Source organism: Miniopterus natalensis, chromosome 7, assembly GCF_054644295.1.
Source record: "Miniopterus natalensis isolate mMinNat1 chromosome 7, mMinNat1.hap1, whole genome shotgun sequence".
Classification (NCBI taxonomy): domain Eukaryota; kingdom Metazoa; phylum Chordata; class Mammalia; order Chiroptera; family Miniopteridae; genus Miniopterus; species Miniopterus natalensis.
Window position 1 is genome coordinate 65,642,740 of NC_142087.1, and position 21,687 is coordinate 65,664,426.

The 21,687-nt window shown below is 35.3% G+C and overlaps 1 protein-coding gene across 2 annotated transcripts; it reads left to right on the plus strand.

Annotated features, from left to right (window-relative positions):
* The first annotated feature begins 1,474 nt into the window (after window positions 1-1,474).
* On the plus strand, window positions 1,475-21,687 carry POLI (DNA polymerase iota). 2 transcript variants are annotated; one of them, XM_087819102.1, is made up of 10 exons: window positions 1,475-1,583; window positions 3,007-3,129; window positions 5,303-5,467; window positions 7,877-8,029; window positions 10,193-10,429; window positions 12,024-12,202; window positions 12,980-13,071; window positions 15,594-15,724; window positions 17,888-18,093; window positions 20,393-21,687. In XM_087819102.1, exons 1-10 carry the CDS (start codon window positions 1,475-1,477, stop codon window positions 21,209-21,211), a joined length of 2,214 nt encoding a protein of 737 aa, XP_087675228.1. In that variant the 3' UTR covers window positions 21,212-21,687. The 2 variants fall into 2 exon arrangements, with proteins under 2 accessions (XP_087675228.1, XP_087675229.1); XM_087819103.1 differs by lacking the exon at window positions 1,475-1,583 and adding an exon at window positions 2,443-2,485.

Here is a 21,687-nt window from a genome sequence, read left to right on the forward strand (position 1 = left end):
TCTAGACGTATCAAACAGCATTCACAGGGAAAGCAGCAGGGCTTTAATGAGTCTCTTAGGTCCTAGACTGGAGGCTTTTAGGGAACTGGTCCAGAGGTCTAAGAGGAAGACCTGGTCTCCAAACCACGGAGTCCCGGCTCTGCCTGCTATTTCTTCTCCTTTATGGATCTATCCACACGGCCTTTAAAGGTGTTCTGGAGGTTCTCACATCCTATTTGTAAGAGCAGGATCCTGTGAAAAGGACAACATATGTGTTTGAATATATGTATATATGTATGCACACACAGAGAAATTTCCAAATTGCCTCTGTTGGAGGAAACACACACACGCACACACAGGCACACAAGACATCTAGGAGAAGGCAGGTGTGTTATAGACATTGCAATTTTAAAGTATATGCTAATTTTCATTTCGTTACTCCTTTATTCTAAGGATTTTTTAAAAAAATATATGTCTATTGATTTCAGAGAGAGGAAGGGAGAGGCAGAGAGAGAAACATCCATGATGAGTCCTTGATCGGCTGCCTCCCGCACGCCCCCTGCTGGGCATCGAGCCCGCAGCCCCGGCCTGTGCCCTGATGGGAATCGAACCGGGATCCTAGGTCGATGCTCAACCGCTGAGCCACCCCCCGGCGGGCAGGCTTTCACTTTTATTATTTTAAAAAATTCCTACCCAAGGATATGTTTCTTGATTTTAGAGAGAGAAGAAGAGAGAGGGAGAAACATGACCGGGTGCCTCCTGAATGGGCCCCACCAGGGACGGAACCTGAACCCGGGTTCGTGCCCTGACCGGGACCCGCTGAAACCCTCTGGTGGGCACGCTCCACCAACCGAGCCACTGGACCAGGGCAGGGCTTTATTTCTTTTACAGTGGAGAAACCGAGGCTCAGAGTAGTTACACAGGGTGCCCAAAGTCACACAGCAAGTTGATGGGTCTCTATTAGAGATTTTATCTGACTCCAAAACTCACGTATTAAAATTCTATTCAGTTTAGATGATTAAAAATTCAGGGGCCCAGTTTGGCACAGTTTCGTTGACTCATAAAACGAACAAAATGCAATGCACTTTAACATACTTTCTAATCATATTAGTTTATATGGCTGCCTTGTTATTACCGTAATTTTCACCCTTTCCCCACCCCCCCCATCACCATAAATCGCTTGGTGTCTAACGGTTATTGACTTTCCTAGCAATCGATGGGGCGAACAGGCCGTCCTCCGGGTAACGACAACCTTGACTAGCAGCGCAGAGCTCGAGAAAAAAATGCGCGCTTTGGGGCGGCAACCCCTCACTTCCGGCCTCGACCCGGGGCAGGAAGCCTCCGCACGTGGACCCACACGATTCCCGGCCCGCGCTTCCATCCGGGCCACTGGCGAGTCGGCCGAGGCTGCGCAGGCGCGAGCCGCTCGGCCCACGGTTTCCCTGGAGACCGGGCGGAAGCCGCCGGAAGCTGCGCTGCGGTTGGCCGCCGCGGGATGGCGGAGCTGGGGGTGGAGCCGGAGGAGGAAGGCGGCTGCGCCGAGGCGGAGGACGCGGCTCGGGCCATGGAACGCGCGGAGGCGGGGGTGTCAGGCGGCTGGCGGGGTGCGCCGGGGCCGGAGGAGCCTGGCGGCCTCTCCTGGTGTACACGAGAAGGGCGGGGCGGGCGGACGCCCCGGGCGGTGGCGGCGGCCGTTGGGGTGCGACCGTCCCCGCCCCGCTGGGTTACTTTCGTCTTCCTGGCTCTGCGGGGAGGGCGGCCCCGCGCTGCCTGGCGCTCTGTGGCGGAGACTAGGACAGGGGGCGCTTCGCCCAGGGGGAGTCGGGAGGCGCGTCAGTGCGTTAGTCGAGGGTGTAAGTGTAGTAGCCCCTCGAAGGGCCCAGTGGGAGCCCAAGAGGCGCCCGGCGGTTTGACGCTCAGAAGCGGGGAGCCGTGTGGCCCAGGCAGGGGGTGCGGCCCGGCCTTAGGCCTGGAAGGCGCGGCCGGGCTCGAACGGAGGCCGAGGCCCGTGTGCGGGGATCGCCTCTGCGGGGAACCCCTTCCAGCCTCCGCTTTACCTTGTATCGCCCGAGCCCTGGGCTCTCCCCCCCCCCCCCCTTTTTTTTTAACTTTTAAATTTTAGATTTACAGAGGTGGGAGAGATAGTTTCCCCTAATGTTATTTCCATCACCATGGTGTATTTGTCAACACTAATAAATTATCATTGGCATATACTGTTAACTAAAGGACAAGCTTTATTCACATTTTACTAGTTTTTTCCCACTATATAAATTTTTTTTTTTTTTTTTTCCTGTTCCAGGATCCAAACCAGAATATCGTATTGCATTTCACTGGCCTTATTTTTAAACTGGTGTTAACAGCTGGAATCTCATCTTTCTCGTGTCTCCATCCCCACCTCCCCATTCCCCAAGACATGAGCTACTTTTTAAAAATCCAAGAAATATTGACTCATTCTTGCAACTTAGCATTTATTGGTAGTCGATTGTATGCCCGGGCACTGTTACAGGTACTGGTGATTCAGCGCTGAATCATAACCCTTTCATATGGGAGCTAAATATAGTCAGTCCCCTGAAACCCATAGTTCTGTCTTCTGCAGTTTCCTGTTTCTGATTTTTTAAAATGTAAGGACATGCCAACTTAGAATAGTTTTTAAGTTGTTTGGAATCAGTGTTTAAACTTTTCTGCCCCTTCCTGTTTACCTAAATTTTACTATCAACTTCCAAGTGAGAGGATTGCCTCTTGCATCTTTCATTATTGATCAAGATTCCCCCCCCCCCCGAAATTTATTACTTTATGAGACAAAGAAATGCTAAGTGAACAGGACCGATGACCCTGCTGTAGGAGGAGTTGCTCTTATGCCTGTAATTTTTAGGTGCTTTGACAGATACAATAAATCCAGGGAAAAGCTTTAAAAATCACTCTGCATTCTCTTTTTCTCAGTTACCATGTTTTAAGGAACTGGCCATTGCTCAGAGATGATAAGCAGCCTGAATATATTTTTGTATTTCTTTGCATATTGTGCACCAGTTCATGATCAGGTGGTGCCAGCAGGAAGCTCTTCATCCAGAGTCATAGTACACGTGGATCTGGATTGCTTTTATGCACAAGTAGAAATGATCTCAAATCCGGAACTGAAGGGCAAACCTTTAGGTAATTTTGAACGTTGATGGTGTTTTTGTTGTATGGTAGGATTAGCACTCGTTTATTATGTTTATTGTGTTCTGATGTGTTAACCATTAAGAAAGGTTTTGGAAGCAGTTTCTTAAGGTGCTTTATAGACAGAATATTTGCTTCACTACCAGGTGTAAACTTTATAAGCCTCATTTAATAAATGATGAATTTGACACAAGTAGTGTAAACAACTGAATAGATGAACAGAAAGCCCATAATAAACTTTTCGTTTTTTTCTCCATGTTTGAAATTTTACAACCCTCTTATCTCAAAACATCCTCTTTTTATTACATTTTAATAGAAGTTTTCATCTGTCCTCCCCTTTTTGAAATCAACTCTTGATTTGTGTAACGTCTGACAAAATAGTTTGAACAGAATCGTAAATACTAAGGCATATATAGCATACTTTCCATAAAAACACAAATATCTTTTTAAATACAAGGTGAAAAGAAGTTTTACTTTGAGGATTCTCTTTTAACATGTTAGCTCATTTTAACATTTTTGTTATATCTTAAATCGGAAAAAGTAAATTCACCCAAATTTCTTTTATAAATGTAGTAAGGATTTACCTTTTAGTATAAGCATAAAGAGCAGTTTTGGTTCACTTGCTGCTACCCTCTTGTGCTTAGTTTGGTTTTGATAAATCCTAATTCAACCCAGCCTAGTTGATTTACTGAAGAACTAAGTTTTTGGTCTGCCAAGGTTGGTGTAGAATCTTTAAACTTTCCTGAGGGTGTCAAGGAGTTAGGATTAGGGGACCTAAGTTTTCTCCTGAAGGCATTTCAATTGGTAGCATTGTAACACAAGGTGCTCTGTAGATAATGCTTAATAAAAAGACATTGAGTATTTAAGACAGGAATAAATGATAGTTGGGAAGTGAGAAGTGTGTTGCTGAAAGTTTCTAGGAGAAAGCAAAATAGTTTTTTATTTATACTCAAATATATGACTACATAACTCGGGCTGGTGACATAGTAGTGATTCCATATTATTTAATTCTGCATTTAAAAATTTACCAATCTAAATTTGTCAATCTAAATTTGTATGTAGTTCACTAATGAATCTTACTATTTTTGACCCAGTGATTCTATTTTGGGGCATAATCTGATATGTCAAAAATCTTTATGTGAAATAATCTTTCTTTGCCTTATTTATATTAAAGTTTTAGAAACATGTCTTACATTATGGGAATGAATATAACCTTTTTTTCTTCTACATGTTTGTGTTTACATGTTTTAGGTGAACATTACTTTTATAGTGGTAAACTAGTCAACTTGCTTAAAGAGAATAGCAAATTTTAGCTATCTTAAGCCACCAGTCAACTAGAATTTTTATACATTCTGTAGATCATAATTTAATCATTTGACAAGGAGGGCGCTCAGTATGCCTCCTCACTGTTTAATCTTTTCTGCAGATTTCTAGAAATAGTAGTTTAATAATTAGAACATTTATTGGGAGAGATCCCTGAAAATTGCTATAGGTTGGCACTTGTAACAGAGCATTGCTTTATATTCATTGGACAGTTACTCAGAAGATCCGTGAGTTTTTCTAGCAGTAACCAGTAATTGTACTCAATTACTTTTTATCTGCTTTATTTTTTGGTAAAACATGGTCTGGAGTTATATATAGAATTGTATAGAGTTAATTCAGTATAGATTATTCTGGTTTTGTATTGTCTGAAAAGGAATTCCAGAACAATTTTATATGTGTCTTTTTGGTGAAGACTTCATAGAATATATTGATTTGTGGTAATTTCTGTTAAATTTTACTTATGGAACTTTGATGAATGGATGTTATATTTTTTAACTGAGATAAAGCTTTTTATTTTTATTATTTTTTTAAAATATGTTTTTACTGGTTTTTTAGAGAGGGAGAGGAATAAAGTGATAGAAACATCTATCAGCTGCCTCCTGCATGCCTCCTACTGGGGATTGAGCCTACAACCTGGGCATGTGTCCTAACCAGAAATCAAACCAGTACCTCCTGGTACATGGGCCGACACTCAACCACTGAGCTACACCAGTCGGGCTAGCGTTTTATTTTTATCAAAACAGATTGAATTACAACTTACAGTTATAAGATGGAATTAGTAAGTTATATTTTTAAGATGTTTCTTTAATTCTCAGTTTTCTCATAAAATATTTATTTCTTATAGGCGTTCAACAGAAATATTTGGTGGTTACCTGCAACTATGAAGCTAGGGAATTTGGAGTAAAGAAACTTATGAATGTTAGAGATGCAAAAGAAAAGTGTCCACAGCTGGTGTTAGTTAATGGAGAAGACTTGACTCGTTACAGAGAGATGTCATATAAGGTTACAGGTACAGATTATAGGCAACGTTATTTTAGCATTACTTTTTATATAGGATGCCTATTCATTACATGAATTTTTAAATAAATGTAAAATGCCATAAGTCAGTTCCTTTTTGCTAATAACTTTATTTTGGGTCTTACCCACTTTTTAAAATATTTATGAGGATGACTATATAAGTAATATTGACAAAAAATGTAAAGTTAGAAGGAGTTTGAAGTCTGTCATGACCGGTGTCATGTAAATATAGGAAAAAATGTAAAACAAAATTTAACAGTGAGAAAATGGGAAGATATACTAAAGAAAGCCAAATATTTTTAATTTTTAGTTTAAATGAATTATGAAGAAATATACTATAGGCTAATGCATTGATGTTAGTTGGGTTATTTGTAGCAGTTTTCAGGTGAAAGGGTTAAGTATAATAACCAAAAGTGGTAACAAATTAACAGGAAAAAAATACTCAAGAAAAATGGACAAAGAATATTAATAGGCAGTTGACAAAAAAGGCAAACACAAGGTCCAATAATTATCTTGAAAAAAAGAAACTTAAATTCATTATTGGCTAAGGAAATTTGAATTAGTAAGATACTATTTTATATCCATCAGACTTGCAAAAAATAATGTGAGAAAAAGTAGAAACAAAGTATTACAGCCTTTTTGAAAAAGCAATGTAGAAACTTTTTTTGAAGTTAAAGTTACATATTATATTCTTTAACCCAGTGATACAGCCTCTGGGAATTTAAGAAATTGTATGGACATGCTTACAAAAATGAATATTGCATCATGATTCCTGATTGGTAAGCATGGAATGAAAACAAATGGTCATCAGGATGAGAACTCAGATATATACATTGTTAGTTGTTGAGTGAGCAAGAGCTAAGATGCAAAAAAGTGTAACACATTTTTCCATTTGTATAAAACAATAGCACAAACCCTCCCTCATATATATGTATATGTGTGTACATGAACAAGAATAGACACATGAGAGGATATATACTAAGTTTTTAATACTAGTTACCTTCTGTAGGGGAAGAGGCGGTACAATACTACACTCTCAAAATAGCACTTGTGCATCTATGCAAAATTGTGTGTGTCTGATATTAAGTTGATTTTTAGTGTACACAGAAGAAATTACATGATACATAGAATTGTGCATCTTGCCTTTGTTCTTGTCATTCATATAGCTCCTCATTGTTTTTAATGCCTGCAGTATTCCATTGCGTTTTGTTTCATACTTATTTAACCAGTCCTCTAGAGTGGTATGAATATAGTATGTCCCACTTTATGCCTAATGCCCCTGCATATTTTTAAATAGCAGCTCGTTTTATTTAAAAAAAAGGTCTTGTTTTGAATGATAAATTTTATGGTTTCCCTGATAGTAATGGATTATTAGGCTGTTAGCAACTTTTTGCTCTTACTAATATATGCTTCAGTAGACATTTTCATATGGAAATGTTGGCATACTTTTTGGGGGATATCCATAAGGTAAGAAAGAGGTTAATTGCTAGATCAGAGGTAATTTGCATTTAAAATTTTGAATACTGCTATATGTTGCACTTGATTTTGTTCCCAACATATTGCTAGTATATATGAGAGTGTTAGCTATTCTCAGATGGTAAAGATTTACCTCATGTGAAAAAAATAGTAAATGTTTTCTGCCATCCATCTGGTATCAATAGGTAATACAGAGAGAAATGAAATTTTTCAGTGATTTCAAAGTTATTAGTATTAATCCTAAAAATGAGAGTTGATGGTCCTGTTGAATTGATATCAAATCTTGGTTCAGTTAAATTTAGTGAACATTTTACTTAAGGACTAGGTTTTGTGCTAGATGCCAGACATTGAAATTCATGTAAATTATGGTCCATCTCTGCCCTTGAGGAATAAGCTGGGGAAATGACTAATTAAAACATTGAATTGTATATTTTGAAAATTAAGTAAGTTTTCTTTTTGGCTCAGTAACAATTGGAAATTATAAATTTTGTTTTGTTTTGCCTTTAAAAACTCCTGTGGAAAATATAGCTAGAATACATTATTACTTGTTTTTACTTTTCTAGGCAGACTATAATTTATTCTTTGACCTACTGCTTCAAGATCATAATTAACTATAAGCATTGATATTTAATGTACTACAAATACAGAAATTGTAAGTATAGGAGATTGAGCTAAATCTACTGCTATGAGTATCTGCCCAGGGAATATCATTTTTGGATTTATTTTGTTGGAAAAATGTTGTCTTCACTCAAAATGTGATGCAGGGGAAAAAATCCCAGTTAACTGAGGACTTTATTAAATGTATTGTGGAACTGTGAATATATGTAAAACCTTTAACAACATATTTGAGGTAAGCATAAAATAGTTCAATTTATTCTAGTTATAACCTTAGTTACATCTGTGCTCCAATATTATTTAAATTTAGAGTTATTGGAGGAATTTAGTCCAGTTGTCGAGAGACTTGGATTTGATGAAAATTTTGTGGATCTAACAGAAGTGGTTGAGAAGAGACTACAGCAGCTTCAGAGTGATGAACTTTCAGCACTGACTGTGTTTGGTCATGTGTACAATAATCAGTGTAAGTGGTTTCTTATCTATTAAGTATTTTAAAGTATATACATTTCTTTTTTCTTATTTCTTTTCTGGAATACCTTCTGTTTTTTTACTTTTTATTTATTTTTTATTGTTGATACTGTTACAGATGTCCCCATTACACCCCCCCCTTGCCTTCCTGCACCTAAGCCCCCCCTTCGCCCATCACCACTGTACTGTCGTCTGTGTCTATGGATTATGCCTATACATTCTTTAGCTTAATATTCTGTGAGTTCAGTGAATTAATTGACTTTCTAAAAATGTTATGGCTTTTGTAGGAGGTATAGCCAAATTTAATAATCTAAGATGACTAAAATTAGGTGTTGCTTATGTAGCTCAATGCTCTGTGCACTTTTCATTTCTCTGACACAGTCTGTCCAATATTATTTAAGTGTCATACCTCTCTTAAGTCATCCTTAATTTAGAGGAGCTGGCTTGATAATATGCTTTTTAGAATAATTTTTGATTCTCTTAAAACTATCTTTAAGCAACCTTTTGAGGTAGACTAAATTTAACTTTGTTGCCTCTTGCTTCTATTCCCCCAAGGCACCAAGACCCTCCTGTTGCCCCCTGACTTCCCCAGTTAACCCTTGTGGAAGCTTGCCCAGGCCCACCTTCCATCTTTTGTAAGCTCCTAGTTAATTAGTTCAGATAATCTTTGCCATCTCTTAGCATGAAAGCAGAATGGTTCATCTCCTTCTCATGTTAAAGTTTAAATGACTGGTGGTATTTCCAGGGATATTTGCATTTGAAAATAAGCTGCAATAAGCTCTAGTGACTTTGCAATTAGACTTTGAAACATCTTGTGACTGCTGGTGACTTCCACATCATACCACATAGAGAACAGGCTACTCTGCTTTTGTGTAAGACTTGGCCCTGCCCGGCCAGGCGTGGCTTCAACCTAGGATCCAGGCGATCGGGGTTCGATTCCCGGTCAGGGCACATGGCCAGGTTGCGGGCTCGATCAATGACTCTCTCGTCATTGATGTTTCTATCTCTCTCTCTCCCTCTCCTGTCCTCTCTCTGAAATCAATAAAAATATATTAAAAAAAGAAAAAAAAGACTTGGCCCTGACCATCCTGCTCCTGGGTCTCAGCACATGCTTCCTCTTATCCCTCTTTTTTGAGAGCTGATGATCACTCTCCCATCTAGTTCTCCATCTCCCTTATTAAAGAAAAGGGAGGGGGGACCTAAAATTCTCTTCTAGAAGAAGACATGAAGCTTTCCCTGTCTTTTGTATCTGTGGTCTCTTGTCACAAAGACTAAGTAGCAAGAAGATTGCAGATATATTTCTATGTAATTTTTAAAGCAAACTCAGACTTTGGATAGAACATAGTACAGAGAGCTAGGTTTTATATCTTAAAAAGAAAATGTCTAATTCTTCATGAATTCTTCCTCCTCCCCACAAGATTATGTTAAAAAATTTTTAAACATACAGAAAAATTGACAAAATATAATACAGTGAGAACACTCATTATACTCTCCTTGTTGATATATCTGTTGCTACCATTTTTCCACATTTGCTTTATCTTGCTCTTTAATGATTGGTTGACATGATTGATGAGCCATTTGAAAGTAAATTGCAGATATGATACTTCATTTTTAAATACTCCTGAGGATAAGGATTGTCTCATATAACTGTAATGCCATTTTCACACCTAAGAAAATTTGTTTCTAGATAATTTCCCTACACTTTTCATAAAGGATCTCTTAAATATGGACAGATCTAAAATTTTCGTATAGCTAGTGTGTTAAGTTTAGATTCAGATATTTAAAACTGTAATGTTTGCTTTCTTATTAATGTAATAAGATACTTTTATGCTTACAAGTAAACATGAATAAAAATTTTACCAATGTCAGTAGGAATTTTTTATGAGAGGTCAATTTTCATAATCTATTCATCATTAAGCACTCCTGTGCATTCTCTCTCACAGTCCCTTGGAGTTCACTTCCCTTGGTTATTTACTTTACAAAATTCCGGTGAAGAACGAAACAGATTAGTTAAGTGGGTTGGCAGTATGATGGTGGTGGTGGGGGCGTTGAATATAGGTTAAATAAATAAACTCAGTTACCCTTTTAAAACTTATTTGTAAAAAAGGAAATTAAGTTTTTTTGTGGTGACTTTTAATGACATTGGCTGTTTTTATAGCTATAAACCTGCATGATGTCTTGCACATCAGACTGCTTGTGGGATCTCAGATTGCAGCAGAGATGCGGGAAGCCATGTACAATCAGCTGGGTCTCACTGGCTGTGCTGGAGTGGCTTCCAATAAACTACTGGCAAAATTAGTTTCTGGCATCTTTAAACCAAATCAACAAACAGTCTTATTACCTGAAAGTTCTCAAGATCTCATTCATAGTTTGAAACACATAAAGGAAATGCCTGGTAAGACAAATATATTTGAAAAGTATATATTGTATTTCTTTAATTTAAAAAATTATATAGATACATGTAATTATTCTTAGAGCCTATGTACTTGGCATTTGGAGAAAACTAAACAACCTAATGTTTTCTGGAGGTAAATCTGTATGAGGAAATATATAAAAGTACTTTTCTCTAGTTTCATCTACTTTTGTGTAGTTTGAATATGATGATGAAAGTTATAACCTGGAAGCATATAGTCCTTTATTTCCAATCCCTGGTTCATACTCTTATACTGTATATTGAATCTAAAGAGGTGAGTTGGTCTTTTACTAACTCTATTTTGGGGATTATATATAAAATGTTAGGGCTACACAGGACCTTTCAAAGTATTTAGGCTTAGTTTTTATTTTAAAGATGAGGAAACTGATTTTCTTGAAGGGTTCAGTGTGCTGTTCAGGTCATGAGGCATGTTTGTATCATTGAAGATCAAATACTTACGCTTTTATAGACTATCAATAATGGATATGTTAAACTTCATTTCTATGGCATTGTTGGGGATAAAGATGTTATAATAGAATTCTATGGAAGTGAATTTCTAAGACAACTGAAACTTAACCTTTAGATGTCATAACTTCACATTTTTAACCCATGGTTATGTGATGCCCAAATGTGTTACACACTGCCCTGCCTTCCTTAAGTAATACAGTTGTAACCTTTTGAATGACCTGAGTCTGTGTTCTGAGGAACAATTACTGTGTCAGGTTGTAATACGTTGAGGACTGTATACTGATATTTAACACCATTACTTGGCATTACTTTTTGAATTACTGTATTTGTTGTTGTTGTGGTTTTTTTTTTACAGGCTTTCTCTTTCCTTCCTTATTGCCAGCTTGCCAACCCTCTTATTACAGCTGTGAAAATATCTGTCATTCTACTTTAATAATTTCCCCTACACACCCATCGCCTTTGATTTATTTCTTTTACTCTTCAAGGAAACCAGATAACTGTAGAATTAATTTTTTAAAAGTGAGAGGAGTAAAGAGGCCCTAAATTGAGCATTTTTCCTGTGATAAAATATGACTGAGTTTTCCTGCACAAAACTTTATGATACGAGTTTTGCTAATGAGAGTACTTTTTTTTGGTTTGTTTTCTGGCTCTTAGTTGTATTCAGATGGTAAATATTGCCAGATATGTGTCATGTTGTGTATAGAAATCAGTTATGTTAGCTAATAAGTGCATGCTAATTAATTTTAATTGCCTAGTGACAGTTGTTCTTTACATGAATTATCACCGTGATTCTTGAGTACTTCCACAGTGGTGTATAACAGGTAAACATTTCGTTTTATCAAGACCGAATTTATCGGTTGTCTTTGTATTCATTATATTTTATTAGGTACATTAGGGCTGTTAGGTTTTCAAAGTGGTTCATGTAACTCACAGGCTTTGAGCAGAACAATCTGCGAAGAAAAATCTAATTTTTAATAAAGTTTGATCTTAGCAAAATATTAATTATGGAATTTAAAGATATGGTTGATATAGTAGTTATAATATTTTAATTAGCTTTATTTTAAGGAGAAAAACTATTGTAACACATTATGCCTTTCTTTTTGTTTAGGTATTGGCTATAAAACTACCAAACGCCTTGAAGCTCTGGGTATCAGTAGTGTGCATGATCTTCAAACCTTTTCATCCAAAATATTAGAAAAGGAATTAGGACTTTCAGTTGCTCAGCGTATCCAGCAGCTCAGTTTTGGAGAGGATAACTCTCCTGTAACACCCTCAGGACCACCTCAGGTGCATGATAATGATTTTACTTGAATAGTGGTTGTCACAGTAATTGAGATAAAGATTTCTAGTTTATTGCTGTTTTTATTATTCTAGTTTGCTTGTTAGGTTAGTATATGATCCCTTTCCTATGAGGAGGCTAATTTATTATAATAGATTAAAAGTATTCTTAAATTGAATCTAAGAATTAGTATTTAAATCTCAAGTTAGCCATAGCCTATATTACATATATGAGTCAAAATATTTTAATTTTTTAAAAAGTCTTAGTTTTAGAGTAGTTTAATGATTTAGGAAATGGAGAAAAGTATAATTGCCCAGTTCACATCGATTATTTTTTTATGTGACAAGCACTTTACTAAGTACTTTATATACATTAGCCCCTTTAATTTTCACAAACCTTTGAGGTAGGTTCTATTGTTTGTACGTTTTCCTCTGTCCCCTTCCCTCATTGTTTTTTTAAGGTGAGGATACTGTACTTTTGAAAGTTTAAATAACTTACCCAAGATCAAATTCAAGTCTTAGGAGATTAAGAGCCTAGCTGTAATTATACAGTAAAGCTTGGAGTTGCTGCTAGAGCTTTATAATTTTCTTGACATATAGTGCACTTTCTAGTGGAGTCCAGTAACTTGTAGATAAAAAGAGTTAGTATAAAAGTGAACTAAATGACTCATACTAAGCACAAGAGGTAAGTTAGTCAAGAATGTGTTGATTTACTTGACATATACACTGATAATTGGATATGCTTATTTGGGTTTACAGTAATTCTTATTTGTGCTTCTTTGGTAGTCCTTCAGTGAAGAAGAGTCACTTAGAAAATGTTCATCAGAAGTTGAAGCTAAAAGTAAGATCGAAGAATTACTTTCTAGTCTTTTGAACAGGTGATTTTCTGTTTGCCATATCCTATATATTCTGTACATAGTATATGGAAAGAATACTAAATGTTTTGTCTTGGAACCTACAGATTAACTGGAGTCTAAACAGTGTAATTGTAGATCATTTATTACTAAATTTCTTTATAAACTATTGCAAAGGTAGTAACAGATGCTCTTAACTAAATTTAATCCATCTAGTTCCATTGGTTTTTAGTAACATTGTGGTTATATTATGGATGTTAAGTTGCTGATAGTTACCTAAGGGGGTTTTATGAATATCTCTAGAATCCTTACACCTATAAATTTATAATGGTTGAGGATAGGTAGTTACTAAGAGCAACAAAGATGGAGAAAGCAGAAGAACCATTAAATCTCCTTTGCCATAGACTATGTCCAAGAAAATTGAGTCAGACAAAAGAATAGCTAAATGGGGCTATTTGTGAACAGTGAGAGTGATTATGGGTATGTGCAGGCTAACTGGTCTGTAAGTACATGAGCAGTGTCTGTTGGGATTATGACTATACAAATAGCATGGCATAAATGGAACAAGACATGTTTCTGATGCTCCTTTGCCATCATATATTTATTTTCAATGCTCCGTAAGAGTATTATCTCTTTTCTTCTCATTTCTTTGATTTCTCAAAATGATGTCAGGGATCTAACAGTTTTGGATAGGTGTGTTTCTGTAATGATGCCTGAGTGGCTAGCTGACTAGAGAAAAAGGTTTTTGGATGACTTGAAGTATCAGAAACTGATGAAGTGAAATTTCCTACAACTTTATTGTTACATGCAGTGTGATTCTCCTGTCCTGAGCAAAGCCATGCAGCTCTTCATTTGCTGCATGCAACTGAGGCCAACTGTATGACCCAGCTCCAGTGATATGACTCAGGCTGGGCTGTGAAAGTGCTTGTGAAACAGAGACATCTGCTTTGTAGCAACTAAATATAAGTCTAATATGAAAAGCCTTGTCATTGGTAATAGTTCCGCCCATAGGAAAATGACAAGAATTATAAACTTTATAGGTTTTCTTCTTTAAGAATCAACCCAGAAGTGAGAATAGGTGCTCTAAACCTGTGGAGTACCAACTATTAACCACTGTCCTCATCTCTGCTTGCCATTGCCTTTCCTGTGCCACGGTCCTTTATTTCAGTGGTTGAGGTGTAATACTGTTTAAGCGACCAGCAAAAAATAATCGTGTGTGAATGTATTTTCATTCTAGAGAACATGACGACACTCTAGGTATGTAAGAAGTATAAAATCATCTAACTTTTAATCCAATATCTGGGCAATAGTTTAAGATTGCTTAGAATATAAACTTTTTCTAGTATGTTTTAATTAATTATAGGAGCCACATCATTGTCTTTGAATTGCATAATGACTTAAATAAGTTTAACTGGAAGATACTTAATCTAGTAACAGGTTTACAGGAACTATTTAAGATATTTATTACTTTAGTGAAGCAGCAATCAAGAAATTTTGTGATAAAGCAGTAAAAGAAAAAATTATTTACTATAAAAATCTAAATTTTCTAATTCAAAATTTTCAATTTGAGTATGTTTAAGTGTACAGTATTTGTATTTTGTATTTGTGATTTTAAATGCATTGCCGTACATATAAAAAGGAAAATGCTATTCTTTAATGACCTGTTTTTTTCCTAATTAGATTTTCTGCTTTTTAAGTGAATTTTCTATATCATTAAAACTTTGTTTTTAACCCCAAAACCAAGACCATTTGAATGGAACACTTTTTAAAAAAAATTTTTTACTTGTTGATTTGAGAGAGAGAAAGGGAAAAAGAAACATTGAAATGTCGTTCCACTTATTTATGTACTCATTGGTTGATTATTGTATGTGCCCTGACCAGGGATTAAACCTGCAACCTTGGCACTGTAACCAGCTGAGCTACCCAGCCAGGGTTCTTGGAACACTTTTTAAAATACATGTAAATATACTTATCTTCCTAAGTATAGTATATAATTGGTCTTTCAAGTTATTGCTGTAATACGCCACGTAGTGGTGGTATTACTCCTGGCTCTCTTGGGTCTGTTTGGGGGAGGAGTGCTCTTTGACAAAAATAATCATATTAATTTTTTTTCTTTTGTAATCTTGTATTTTTAAAATATGTGTAAAAAATTTGTCACTTCATATATTTGCTTCTGTCAGTGAATGATTCTCTGTTTCTTTAATTTTGTGCTGATTTTAATATTTTGCTTTTATTTTTTGGACTTGGATTATAAAATGGCTTGTTATAATTATGTCTTATTTCTGTTCTTTTTCTGATAGCACTCAATTTTGAGTGAGGCCTGAGAGCCTTGCACTTAAAATTTTAGAGCTTTGTTATGTAGACTACAAAATTTATTTGGGCTCTTCAGGGACCTTTATTGCTTACTGCCTAGTTATCAACTGTGTTTATAATTGTTATAGTTGCTAAATCTGACACCCTTAGATAGATTGTGGATTAGACGCTTTTTAAAATCTTTAGGTAATATTTTTTCAAATTGCTTGTTTCCCTTTTCTCGTTATTTTTAGAGTATGCCAAGATGGAAGGAAGCCACATACAATGAGATTAATAATCCGTCGGTATTCATCTGGGAAGCACTGTAGCCGTGAGAGTCGTCAGTGCCCTATTCCATCCCACATAATTCAGAAGTTAGGGACAGGTATGGACTAATTTCCTAATAATTTAATTGGCAGGTTGGACTCTTAAAAAAGCAAACTTTGAATTAGAAATACAATCCATAGGTAGAGGGTCTTCACAGGGAGTTAGTGAGCTATTAAATCCCTTTATCAGAAATTTTCACAAGAAAAACTTTGTTGTTTTTTAATAGATTATAAAAGTAAAGACTCAGTTAAGAATGTTTCCCAAGTTCAGAGAAAACAAAACTATCATTATATGGCATGAGATAACTTCTTTATGAGCATTTAGATTGTTTCCAATTTTTTCGCTATTATGAAAAATGACACTGGCAAGTCATTGGGTGGATGTATGCTTTTGTTTATCCTGGGTGTGGGTTACAAGAAGTGAAACTGCTGGATTGTATGGTAAGTTGAACTCCAAGACACTGCCAACTTTTTCCAAAGTGAACATAACATTTTACATCCTCAGCAACAGTGTATGAGCATTCCAGTTTTTTCATATTCTTACTGATATTTAGTACTATAAGTTTCTTATATGATAGTCGTTCTTGTGGCTGTATAGTGGTATTTCATTGTGTTTGTATTTTCTTTTATGGATAGTGCTTGTAGTGTTATATCTAAAAATTCTTTGCCAAAATCAAAGGTCACAGATCTTACTTCTTATGTTTTCTTTTAAAAATATTAAGTTTTCAGCTTTAAATTTAGATCCACTTTGAGTAATTTTTATGTGTGGTGTAAGGTAAGGGCCTTAATTTACTATTTTGTATGTAGGTATCCATTTGTTCTAGCAGAATTTGTTGAAAAGACTATTCTTTCCCCATTGAGCTGTCATTGTACCTTTGCCAAAACCTAATTAACCATAAATGTAAAAGTGTGTTTTGAGGACATTCTTACTGCATTGACCTATACATTTATCCTTATATCAGTTCTACCATCTTACTACTTCGTTGTAAGTTGTGAAATGAGGTGGTGTAAGGTCTCCAGCGTTAATTTTTCCAAATTGTTTTGGCTCTTCATTGTCCTGGGCTTTTGTTTGTAGAAAGATTTTAAAGTAGGAATTTGATTTCTCTGTTTGTTATATGTTTATCCAGAGTTTCTGTTTATTTTGAGTCTGCTTCAGTATGTTGTATCTTTTAGAAATATGCGTGCATTTCATCCAAATTGTCTAATCTGTTGTCACGAAGTTGTTAATATTTCCTTATAATTCTTCTGAGGGAAGAAATGAGGTGTAGTGATGTTCCTCATTCATTCCTGATTTTGGTAACTTGTGTATTCTCTTTTTTCCTTTGTCATTCTAGCAAAGGTTTGCCAATTTTGTTGATCTTTTTTAAGATTCAACTTTTGTTGTCATTGTTCTCTCTGCTTTTATACTTTCTATTTTTTTTTATTTCTGCTCTGATTCGTTGTTGTTTTCTTCTTTCTGCTTGCATTAGGTTTATTTTTATTTAAAAAAAAAAATTTTTTTTTAAAAATATATCTTTATTGATTCCAGAGAGAGGAAAGGAGAGAGAGAGAGAGAGAGAGAGAGAGAGAGAAACATCAATGATGAGCCCACAACCGGGGCATGTGCCCTGACTGGGAATCGAACCCCGATCGCCTGGATCCTAGGTCGACGCTCAACCGCTGAGCCATGCTAAACTATTCTTAAAATAAACCTAATGCGCCCGGCTGGGCGTGGCTCAGCGGTTGAGCGTCGACCTAGGATCCAGGCGATCGGGGTTCGATTCCCAGTCAGGGCACATGCCCCGGTTGTAGGCTCGATCCCCAGTCGGGGGCGTGCAGGAGGCAGCGGATCAGTGACTCTCTCATCATTGATGTTTCTATCTCTCCCTCTCCCTGTCCTTTCCTCTCTGAAACCAATAAAGATATATTAAAAAAAAAAAAAAGAATAGTTTATTGAATTTTAGAGAGAGGAAGGGTTAAAAGAGAGAAACATCGACATGAGAGCATAGCACAGGGGGAGATTTTCTGATGTCATCACTCTACCATGACCAATATCTCATATTTCAAATCTTTTCAAAACTTTTACTCATTTGCATTTAGTATCAGCATTGAGATGTCCTAGTTTTATATATACTGTCAAGAAGTCCTAATGATATCTGTTTAGGATTTTAATTTAAATTAGATTAAGCTCTTAATTATTATATAATGTGTTTAGATGCTGTCTTCTTAAACATTTTATTTAGGAAGTTATGATGCGATGACACCAATGGTTGATATACTTATGAAACTTTTTCGCAACATGGTGAATGTGAAGATGCCATTTCACCTAACCCTTTTAAGTGTGTGCTTCTGCAACCTTAAGTCACTAAATACTGCTAAGAAAGGGACTATTGATTATTATTTAACACCATCACTATCAACAACTTCACGCTCTGGCAAACGCAGTTTTGTAAGTACAGTGTTATTGGATTTGTGTAGTTAAATTACAAATCTCAGTTTGTGTTTAACTGATACAATTTAGAGTTTGGGTTATATTTTTTGAATGACTTACATGTATTTAATACTTATCATATTATAGTTGCCAGCCTTAAGTATACTGTATTGTGATCAAGAAAAAAGCATAAGCATCACTGGGTAAAAGAGAAAATCATTATAGAGATTCCCTGTTTTGGAAGTATTGAAACATTTATAACCATATACAGGAATATGATGATTAGCTCATAAATATGAAAGTATTTTCAGACACTGGAAATCAAATTATTTTGTCTGTTAATTTATACATAACCTACCAGCACTTCCTCAGTGTTTTGTTAAAGTATTTAAATTTTCTTGGTTTTTAAATTAAATTGAATTTGGATAGCAGTATTGATAGAATATGACTGCTCGTTTTACAATTATAGAAATAAGAGTGTGGCAGTAGAGGCAAAGGTCAGGCATATTTTCACATGACTAAAACAAAGCCCTGTGTATGATCATTTGGCAAACCTGTATTTACTAAATGTGGGATTCTTTTTTAAAAATATCATCTTCTAGTAAATTGTGCATACCTACAATTAATTCAAAAGTGTTTTATTTTCTTTATTTTTTATTATTTAATCAGTATACTTTTAGTAATATTTTATTTACATTTAAGATTAAAATGAGAACAGAATAGTATTATAGAAATAATGAATTAGTGTCCTCTTCAAATTACTTTTTTTCTCTGACCAATTTTATTCCATTTATTAACTGAAATTTTAAAAAAGTGTTGACTTTTTACTTTTTAATCTGTAGAATGAGAATTAAAGGTCTTTAATTTACAGTGGTATTAGAGAGGTAAATATAAGTGAAAGTGCCTTGTGTGTGTCTGGCACACAAAAGGTGCTCAATAAATACAATGACACGAATCACTTCTTTAACTTTTTTGAAGTTATTGTGTTGTTGTTTCCTGAGTTATATTTGACTGTGTGTACATTTTTATGCTGCTTAAAAATTTAAGTGAAAAGTTTTACATAAAAATATATCTGTAATACTTTCAACAATAAAGATAAGTTTAAAAAAGAAAAGGAGATCCCTTATGTAAAATTGCCCCCCCAAAAGAGTATTGAGTTTCAGTTATGCTAATAAAAAAGTTCTAGAGCTCTAACGTACAACATGGTGATTATAATTAATAATAATGTATTGAATACTTGAAATTTTCTATAAGAATAGATATTGTGTTCTTACCCCCCCCAAACACACACAGTGGTAAATAATGTGAGGTGATGGATATGTGGATTAACCTGATTAAAGTAATCAACATCACATTGTATACCTTAAATATGTAGAATTTTTATCTGTCAATTACATTTCAATAAAATTAGAGAAATTTTTTAAGAGCAAAAAAAATACAACTTAGAATTGAAGGTGCTTTTAAATTTTTATTTCATGTATATATAAAAGGGGTAGTAAAAGGGGGTCAAATATATAGTGATGGAAGAAGATGTGACTTTGGGTAGTGAGCACACAATTCAGTATATAGATGATGTATCACAGAATTTACACTTGAAACCTATATAATCTTACCAACCAATGTCACTCCAGTAAATTTAATTTTTAAAAAAGTGTTATATCTTAATAATGTTGTTGGATTTTTACCGAAGAAGTTTTTTTTCTCCTTTCTGTTAAATGTTACAATTTAGAATAAGGATTTTCAGAAAACTAGTCCTTGATGTTCTATGCACACATACAGATAAGCCTGTCTATATATATTTATACAAGTAGGGCGTTCTGAAAAATGTATACACACACTTAGAATAATTATAAAGTCAGCGTTTATTAAAATACCTTTCATTTTCAAAATTGAGCTATCAGCTGTTAAAGTGTGTATACATTTTTTTGGGACACCTTGTATAATATATCTAAGTATTTAGATACCGCTCAGTGAGTCATTTCCTTTTCTAGGCCATCATTCTTTTATCCACAGAATTGGAAGTTTGCATACATGATTGTTAAGATCCTTTCCAGGTCTCTAAATGAATACTTATCTTCTGGCTCAGAGCTGTCTAGGAAGGAATCTCTGCCTGAAATAGTGAGTAAAGATCCACACAATAGTGTGACTAATTGTGGTGGATTAGTCATCTCTAGCTGTTGGGAATTGGCCAGAAGGATTGAAGTTATTGAGTAGGATAGAAAAACATTGGTCAGATAATAGGTATATTCACACTTTAGCAGCATGAATATTTAAAGATGTTAGATATCTAAATTATTATGTTATCCTTGTGTTCTAGAAAATGAAAGATACTCATATGGAGGATTTTTCCAAAGACAAAGAAACAAATTGTGATTTCCTACCAACTGGAAGAATTGAAAGTACAAGAACTGGGGAGTCTCCACTAGATACTCTAAATTTTTCTAAAGATAAAAACAGTGATGAATTTCTACCCTGCTCACTTCCTGAGGGTATTGACCAAGAAGTCTTTAAGCAGCTTCCAGTAGATATTCAAGAAGAAATCCTGTCTGGAAAATCTAGAGAAAAAGTTCAAGGGAAAGGAAGTTTGAGTTGTCCATTACATGCCTCTAGAGGAGTATTATCTTTCTTTTCTACAAAACAAATGCAAAATAGTCCCTTAAGTTCTAGAGATCATTTATCTAATAGCAAACAGATACCGTCGTTATCTCCATGTGAACCTGGAACCTCAGGCTTAAATAGCAATAGTTCCTCTTACCTGTCTAGCCAAAAGGATTATTCACATTATCTAGACAATAGTTTAAAAGATGAACGAATGAGTCAAGGACCTACAGAATCTCAAGGATTCCACTTTTCAAATACAAACCCCACTGTGTCTGTTTTCCATTCATTTCCAAATTTGCAGAGTGAGCAGCTTTTCTCCAAAAACCTCACATCAGATAGCCATAAGCAACCACCAGCAACAGCGTCTCATCCTGAAGGACTTGCAGAAAATATAGAGCAAGATTCTGCTGAGAAAATTACCTTTCCTTCTGATGTTGATCCTGAAGTTTTCTATGAACTACCAGAAGAGGTACAAAAAGAGCTGTTGGCTGATTGGAAGAGAACAGGATCAGATTTCCACATTGTACATAAATAAGCATGTTCAGAAGAAAGGTCTAAAAAGCAAGGGAAAGACCATTGTTCTCAGATTAGCAGTTTATTAAGCTCATCTAAATTAAACACTAATATTCAATAATGTCACAATCCAATATAAAATATTCCAAATAAAGCAAGAATAGTTATGGGAAGTAAATTCTGGCACAAAGTATAAAAAATTCATAATAGAAGAAATAATGTAAAACATTACCTTCCTCTTATTTCTAAAACTATTTTATAATGCTTTTCAATAAAAATATATCTTGGTCAGCATTAGTTCATTTTCCATAAATTGAGGGGAAAGGTATACTGTATATGCCTACATATAAAAAAATAGACTGACCAAATCATTACTATGCTATAGCAAAGAATTTTTTTTTCTGAAATATGGAATGGCTTATGAAATTCAGCCCATTGAGAAGCAGCCAAATAAGAAATTCTGCCAACTCACCTATTAAAAATGTAGATATCTTTGAA

What these genes read in the sequence shown, in the direction of transcription:
- POLI (XM_087819102.1), top strand. Translation starts at nt 1,475, where the DNA reads ATGGCGGAGCTGGGGGTGGAGCCGGAGGAGGAAGGCGGCTGCGCCGAG. An exon ending in ACACATAAAGGAAATGCCTG is followed by an intron (nt 10,430 to 12,023) that starts GTAAGACAAATA and finishes CTTTTTGTTTAG; the next exon opens with GTATTGGCTATAAAACTACC. An exon ending in GCTCTGGCAAACGCAGTTTT is followed by an intron (nt 18,094 to 20,392) that starts GTAAGTACAGTG and finishes CTTGTGTTCTAG; the next exon opens with AAAATGAAAGATACTCATAT.